This window comes from Neltuma alba, unplaced genomic scaffold, assembly GCF_004799145.2.
Source record: "Neltuma alba isolate B1F8T4 unplaced genomic scaffold, ASM479914v2 tig00011986_pilon, whole genome shotgun sequence".
In the NCBI taxonomy this organism is placed as follows: Eukaryota; Viridiplantae; Streptophyta; class Magnoliopsida; order Fabales; family Fabaceae; genus Neltuma; species Neltuma alba.
In genome coordinates, this window is record NW_021636559.1 from 230,527 (window position 1) to 238,361 (window position 7,835).

Consider the following 7,835-nt stretch of genomic DNA (forward strand, 5'->3'; position numbering starts at 1 on the left):
TTTAATTTGGAAAAAGTTAAAACGAAAATAAAAACTCCAATAGAAATTAAAAAAGACTGTTCCTATTTTTTTTCCTTTCTTTTAGAAAAATACAAGTGATGAGCACATAGCAATCCAGTCCTTTAAAAAAAAAACTAGCTTAGGAGTATCATATAAACATTCCAAACATTTCTTATTTAAATAATTTTTATTATTCATATAGTTCCCATATGCCCGTGCTTTTCAAATCACAAAGCTAATGCCAATATTATTAAAATCGCAAATTGGCTTCTAAAAGCCGACCCCTTTACCATCCTGCTAGCTGGTCTCTGATTTTGCTCGGTTTGACTTTTACTATCCTGCTTGCTGGCTTCTGATTTTGCCCGGCTTGACTTTTCAATCTCAGCATCAACGGGGGACTATGATATTGCTGCTTTCCTGATTTCTTTTATGATATCTTTTTTAAAAAAAATTTGTTGTTTGGGAATTTTTTAACTAACATTCGATTTATAATAATTATGCTAGTTATCATAATAATCAGTAAAAATCATGTTAATTTCAATTTTTTATTATTTTATATGAATATATTAATAATGTTTTATTTTTACTTTCCTTGTGGAAGTTGAACGAATTTGTGTGTGCGCGCGCGCGCGCGCGTAAATCGCTCTCAATCAAAAAGCATTCCTATGCATTTGGTATAATTGACTTTCAAACATTAATGCTTTTTCACAGGTTGTGATGCAACAAAAATAATACGCAATGCAGCACCCATGGAACGATTTATATTTTATAATGTGGCATTTGGATTTTTAATTCAAAACTGTTCATACCATATCAATTAAAAAAAATGCCTAATATATTCATTCGCGGACTCCAGTCTTTAACATGATCAGGGGGTTTCGGCCAGGGGAAAAAATGAAGGTCCCGGGAGGGTGGGGGTGGGGCTGTCATATTTTTTGGTGAGATAATTGATGCGGCTACTGGGGTTTCAGAAACCAAGATAGGAGTTTTTTTTTGGTATATTTTTTTTTACTAAAGTATAGATATCCTCTTATTGGAAGTAATTTTATTCAAAACACTGTGGGGTACTAAATGTGAGTATTTCTTACAGTAGAGATTCGAATATTGATTCGTCACGTTGTGAGGGACTAGCCCCTTCTACTAAATCCAATCCCATTAGTAAGATAGGAGTATATTACTTGTACAATTCAATTCTAAGTTCATCAAATTGAATATCAATTTTATGTGTTATATAATAATTACTGGGCCTCGTTACATAAGGACAACACACCAAACTAAAGAATTAGATAAATTAATAAATTATAAAAACATATGATATGTTTTTTTTTTTAAATACCATAATCTTCTTCCTTCATATTTTTCTTTCTCGTCTTATTTGATTATGATTGAGAGAGCATCAATAGAAATAATTTAAAAAAATTGATAAATATAAAAAATAGATCTTACATTTAAAATAAATTAATTCAATAACTAGGTCCGATATTAAAAATTGAAGGAGTGCATCTGATGAGGAGGACAAGATGGCCACTTGCATCCTTTGCACCAAGAAAAGTGCGGAGCATAAACCATCTAATGGTACCGTGGATTCATTTGGTATGAGGAAAATGCAGGGGATGAAAAATTTTAATTACCACGGATTTGTTTGGTACGGGAAAAATGAAGGGGATGAAAAATTTTAATTAACTCAATTTAAAAAATTGAAGAAGTAGAACTTTTAATTAAATTCTACTATTCTTTTATCTTACAAATTCTCTTTATTAAAATTTTAAAACCCTAAATTTTTAATTTTTTTAAATTGAGCTTATTAAAATTTTTATCTCTCTTACCATTCTTTCTTCCATTTCTCTCGCACCAAATATAAGGTAAAAGCAAAGGTATCTCAAGGGCAACTGAAAAAGCTTCCAGCAGATTGCAACTTGACACTAAAGCCGGGAAGAAACTCCCATGGATCTCATACCGCAATACCCAGGCTTGCACGCATAACAAACAAAACAAAACACACGAGCTGAACACTACAACACACCAAGCTGAATAAAAAACGACCAAAACGAGATAACTTGAGTAGCCTAAGCATGGAGAAGACAACCGTGGCAGTGCCCAATACCCATTCCCCTCAAACTGTTTAAAATTTGATAATTTTAATGCTACAGCTTCATCGGAGTGGAATAAACATAATGGAAGACAGGTAAGCAACACAAAGAGGGTTCATGAGCTTATATGTCACAACCATATACATCAAGCAATTCTTTTTGGTGGTTTCTTTCATCTCTTTGACGGTGAGATCCTGGTGCTGTTTAAACTATTCAAACTAGAAAAAAATCAATGAAATCATAGCAAATAAAATTACCATTTTGTTTAATAAAACTATGACAAAAATCACACTGAAAAAAACGCACCGTGCATCCCCTGACTTTGCAAGAGTGGAGGCTTTTGCAGCAACGAACCCATCGCGAAACTCTCACGCTATTTCTGATACTTAATATTAAAATTAGTTTGATTTTTAATTTGATATTAAAGTAATATTTATAGTAGTTATATATATCAAATATTTCATCAAATGACACTTGATTAGTGAGGATATTTTAGAAAAAACAATACATATTTATTATAAATAATTAACTTAACCAATTTCCTTAATCTACTCAAATTAATTAACTATCTCTTATGTTAAAGACTGAAAGTAGTATTAAGGACTGATGCATAATACTCCTCTCTACTGAATACAGTTTAGTTAGGCACAGGTTAAGGGTGAGTTTTGATTACAATATTAATTTGTTTTCTTTTATTTTACTTTTTAAAATTAATGTGTCTAACTTATAAATTACTCCCTCATTTTTTTATCATAGCTTCAAATAACTAATTGCAGAAAAGAATAATTAGTTAAAAGTAATAAATATATTATAAATATACTTTTATTTTCAAATACGCCCTTGTAGTAAGTGAGAAAAAGATGAAAGAATATGTGTAGGGAAATGTGATAAGAGAAATTATGACAAAAAGAGAAAATAAATAACTAAGGATAGAATTAGAAAAAAGTGTGTTAAATGTTAGATAAATACCAAATTGAAGGTTATAAATATATCACACTTCTCCTCCAATTTAAGCTTATAAATATGACATGAGGGAGTAATATATAGTCTGACGTTATTTAATTTTTTTAATTTACCTAAATTGAATAAATAGTTATTCCATCAATAGGGGTAGATGATATATGAAATTTGTTGGTAAATCAAAATTATGTGTTAGCCCATGTAAAGTTGCGTTTACATCTCAATGGGTGAGTTTCTAAAATTGTTATATCATGCCTGACCTTGGAGATAAACACAATTATTTTTTATCTTATTTTTTGTTCTCAATATAAGGCTTAATGACGAGTCGGGCTTCAAAAAATTGGGACAGGACCATATGAATAAAATTGGGCCAGGGCCGGATTCAGGATCATCTTCGAAACGTCCCTTCCCTGGACATCCCTATTTATTTGCACATGGTAGCTACTCAATTTTACTTTTACCCACACTCGGGGTTCCACAGTTTCTTAGGTTTCAGACCTCTCTTGCGGTTGCGCTCCGTCTCTTGCTCACTGCCGTCCATCCCACTCAGGTGTGTTCCCCTCTCTCATCCCTTCTCCTTTCCTCTCCCTCCTCCTTTACTCTCGTTTCTTTTTTTCTCTCCCCCTTTTACGGGTTTTGTTACTGGCTGCAGCGACTTCCTGTTCCCAGTTCATTAATATTTTGCATCACTCACATGATCTTCATTGCACGACAATTAGGGGTTACTTGGAATTAATTAAGTAGCTTTTTAATCGATTTACAGAATAAGAGTACTTCTTTCAACTTTATCATGCAAGCAGATCCAAACATGCACCTATAACAACAAACCAAACATTACATCGTACAACATTATAATACATATCATCCTGTTGGGTCTTATCAAGCCTAGCAAAAGGCCTCATAAATAATGCAACTCTCTTTCCCAAATGGCTCAATAACACGTTTTCCCGGACATTTCGGAGTAGCCTGTGATCAAAAATCCTATTTAGCGCCGGCCGAGGCCGAGGAAAAATCTAGACGAGAGCAGACCTTGAAACAGGGCGACGAGGAATGGACAGAGGCGAGACATCTTATTCCCAGAGCTTGTCTTGGTATTATTGGCAGTGGCCTCGATGAATTTAAGCACCAGAAATTTTGGGGTAAGCATCAACCTGTTTGCTTCAGCCTCTTTTGTTGCCCTTGAAATTGAAAGTGGAAAAGTTTCAATGCCATCAATCATTTCTTTGTTCTAGCAGGATGGATTAGTTGTGTTGTGTTAATCAACTTTTGTTCAAGGGAATATAGCAAAACTCACCGGTAGAAATACGCATCTGCCAGGGTCTTCTCGCGTTCTAGGTACATACGGTTCTCAATTTGTTGCTGGCACCCAGAAGCCTCTTTCTCCGCCAACTTCTGCCCCCTAAGGATCTCGCTAACACTGGCATTTTTGTCAGCCTCACTAATAGCCATCTTCTTCGCAGTCTCTGCCTCCTTCTCAGCTACTTTCTGTCTTTCAGTAAGAACTAAGACCTATCCGACACAGCCAAAAACGTGCTCAACAGCAATTTTGGAAATTTGGCCCAAAAAGAGAAGATGATTTTAGAAGGAAATCAAGCCAAAACGCTACCTTAGAGCGTTCCTCTTCCGTTTGCTCGAAGTTGCGTCTGATGCTATCTGGAATGGTTGGTTTTGTGACACGGACACTGATAATTTCAATGCCTGGAGCATAACGGCTGCAATCAGCTTGAAGGGCGTCTTTCATCTTGTTACCAATCTGAATGAACCGAACAGTCGTGTTGCCATTATAATGTTAGCATGTAATCATCATAAGAAAGACAAAAATCCAGAAGACAGATTATACTTGATATAGGCAGTAATCTAAAGTACCACAATGAATCGTCATAAATTCTATAACAGCAATTAGACCCAAGACTTTCATCAACTTTTTGAGGAAATGACAGTGGAATCTAGAACTCAATCCCTAAATGTTCATCAAATCAGCTTGTCATATTGCTTGAACATTGTAGTGTTCAAGTTACCCGTAAATGCAATAATTCACTATAGCAATAGAAGATGCATTTTTGAAGCGTTAACTTTTTCCTCATCAGATTACCTAAAAGAGAGAGAGACTTTGACGCTCTTACCTGATCAAAAACATCAATGTACACCTGTTGAAAACTATGAGAACTGCAGAACTGATTAACCTCATGATGAATCTTGTCATATATCCATGTCTTTTCATAATGCATCCCATAACTGAGCACTGTCTCATAGACATCTTCCTTATGAAGTCGGGCAACAACCTTAATTGAATAACAACAGTGACGGTAAAAGTCATTGCATTTAAATTTTAAATTTAATAAAACAAAAAAAAAAGAAGATCAGCTCATGAATTATGTTATGGATATTTACTTCTATCTTCTCAAAATTAATCATGACACCTCCTTTAGTACCACACTGTATATGCGTCACCTGCAAGTATTACAATAATAATTCAACTTACTGTGCCATTTGCCAAGTAAGACCACAATTTTAGAAACTGCTCTGTAACAACTTACCATATTTGTCTTGAGTGTCACTTGAACAGGTTCATACTGAGTTACCCAGGGCATCTTTAAGTGAAAACCTAGAAGAGTCAGCACCAAGAACATGAATCAAACTCTGGGCCAATGGATGCTGAAGAAAAACAACAGCAACGAGAAGAATAAAAAAGCAAACTATAACCTGGTTCCGTAATTGTTTTCAGAAGAGCACCTCCTCTCCAATATACGCCCACATGGCCTTCCGGGACTTGGTGCAGAATAGAAAGGCTATTTTTAAAGGATGATGGGGATGACGGCATCAATACCTGTAGACAAATGCAGATTTGCTGGTTAATAACAGGACAGTGAAACTTTCAACTCAGACAATGTGAATAAATAAGCCGTAGATAGTTAAAAATGTGAAAACCATCACATTATTATTTGAACTGATCTCCTTCCTGAGAAGGTAAAAGAGAAGAAATAACAACAGCAGAGGAATTCCCCCCCCCCCACAACAAATTACTGTACATGATAGTTGTCATTCCTCAATCTAAATAGCGCAAACATGAGCACCAGAGACACGTCTCCTTTCCCACCCAGATAAGGAACAAGATGAAATACTTATTTATTTTGCAATTCGAACCTGAGGCACACAATAAATCTATCCCAGTGAGAATTTACAAAGCGGCGGGTCAGTAAAGTTTTGGCTTCTAACAGAAATTTTAGGCTACAGCGGAATCCACGATCGCCTTGAATTTCTTTTCCTCAAAACTTAAGTGTAAAAAACGTAGACGTTGTGTGATGCACGGGCTAGTTTAAATCGCCTGACTACTACTTCACCAGTTATAAATTTCTTTCAACAATAAAAAGGGGAGCTTTGGATAATGTCCACCGCCGTAATCAAGTCTAGACTCGATGTCAAACCAGAGTATGCACAAAAGCCAATAAACAGTTGGAAAAATAAAGCCCTAATATATGAAGGTGGGAAAAGAAGGGGAAAAAAGAGAATTTGAATGCTTTGTTCCAAAAAAAGAAAAAAAAAATATATACGGCTCAAAAATGCGATTTCGGGCAGCATCAGTTTAAGAATTTATGTACGGTTGACAAGTAATGAAAATACACATGGCCGTTACCTCCGAGGCCAGAGGACACAGAGGACACAATCAAGTGGCTGGGTAACTCTCACCGTAACTACCTACTATCGGATATACATGTATAATTGCTTAAAAGAATTTGATAGAGCAGGGGCAGATGTAGTTTGGAAAAGGATTGGGGAGTGGAAGGGACCCGGAAGAATACACTGTTCGATTACAATTTCTGCGGTTGCCATTAATGGCGGTTTTCTTAACCTCTGCTGGAAGGAACAAATTTTTGAATGCTTCTCCAGCTTCTTTGATTTGTATGGAAAGAGAGGTGGATACTTTACATGTTGTCCGGGATTGTGTGGCGGCTAAACAAGTCTGGAAAAGGTTATTGAGATGAAAATACTGGGAGTCATTCTGCCTCTGTATGAGTGGTTTCTGCAAAATCTTAGCAGAAGGAAGGATAGACCGGGGGGATTGGAGCACTGTTTTTGCGGTAATTGTACCGTTACTACGGCGGCGGAGAAATCGCTGCTTGACCAACAAGCCCATCGGTAATTTAAAATGTGAACACCAGAATCCACAACTTCCACATCCACATACAGTAACTAGTGCTTGTGAGCTGGTAGATAGGTTCCAGCACACTTTTAAACATACAGAAATATGGAGAGAGAAGATCACCATACGGTAACTTGATAAGATCAAACATTGAGAGATGAAGAATCGAAGAACAAAACCGAGCATACAACAGTGAGAGAGAAGGTTACCATGGCAGCGACGGCGATGAATGTGAGAATAAGAGTGAGAATGGAGGAGGTTTGCGTCGGAGGACGCGACTGATGAGCACGAGTCCTCTGTTGATTTGGCTCCATGGCGATTATCTGCGCTGCCCGCCAAGTCACAGAACACCGAACCCACGCCCTTTACTTTCGTTGTGGGAGGCGGGGAGGAATGAAACAGAGAAAATGAATGCTCTGTTTCTTGCGGAGCCTGAGGAAGAGGAAGAAGAAGAAGGCGGAACTGGCTCAGGTCTCTCTCTCCGTGGGTGGCACTGGCAAATGATAAAAGGACCGGAACAGAGAGACGAAAAGGAGGCAGAAAAATATATTTAAGAGGGGTGACCGATGACGCAAATTTTTTTTTTTTTGTTTGTTTCAGAAGGAGGGGGACAAGTGGCGGAGTTCCCTTCTTCTTACCATCGT

General features: G+C 36.7%; 1 protein-coding gene across 1 annotated transcript; it reads right to left on the bottom strand.

Moving 5' to 3' along the window:
* Window positions 1-3,994: 3,994 nt before the first annotated feature.
* LOC114720450 (erlin-2-B-like) lies at window positions 3,995-7,593 on the bottom strand. The gene is made up of 8 exons (XM_028906099.1): window positions 7,401-7,593; window positions 5,754-5,877; window positions 5,588-5,655; window positions 5,442-5,501; window positions 5,174-5,332; window positions 4,657-4,803; window positions 4,345-4,559; window positions 3,995-4,228 (listed from the first exon to the last, which is right to left on the bottom strand). The coding sequence occupies exons 1-8, from the start codon at window positions 7,503-7,505 to the stop codon at window positions 4,036-4,038; spliced, it is 1,071 nt and encodes a 356-aa protein (XP_028761932.1). The 5' UTR covers window positions 7,506-7,593; the 3' UTR covers window positions 3,995-4,035.
* Between the last annotated feature and the right edge of the window lie 242 nt (window positions 7,594-7,835).

Bases quoted from the DNA above. Each gene is read 5' to 3' on its own strand.
- LOC114720450 (XM_028906099.1), bottom strand. From the start codon at position 7,505: ATGGAGCCAAATCAACAGAGGACTCGTGCTCATCAGTCGCGTCCTCCG. The intron at 4,804-5,173 runs GTAAGAGCGTCA...CGGTTCATTCAG, and splicing joins ACATTGATGTTTTTGATCAG to ATTGGTAACAAGATGAAAGA. The intron at 4,229-4,344 runs GTGAGTTTTGCT...TTCAATTTCAAG, and splicing joins GCAGATGCGTATTTCTACCG to GGCAACAAAAGAGGCTGAAG.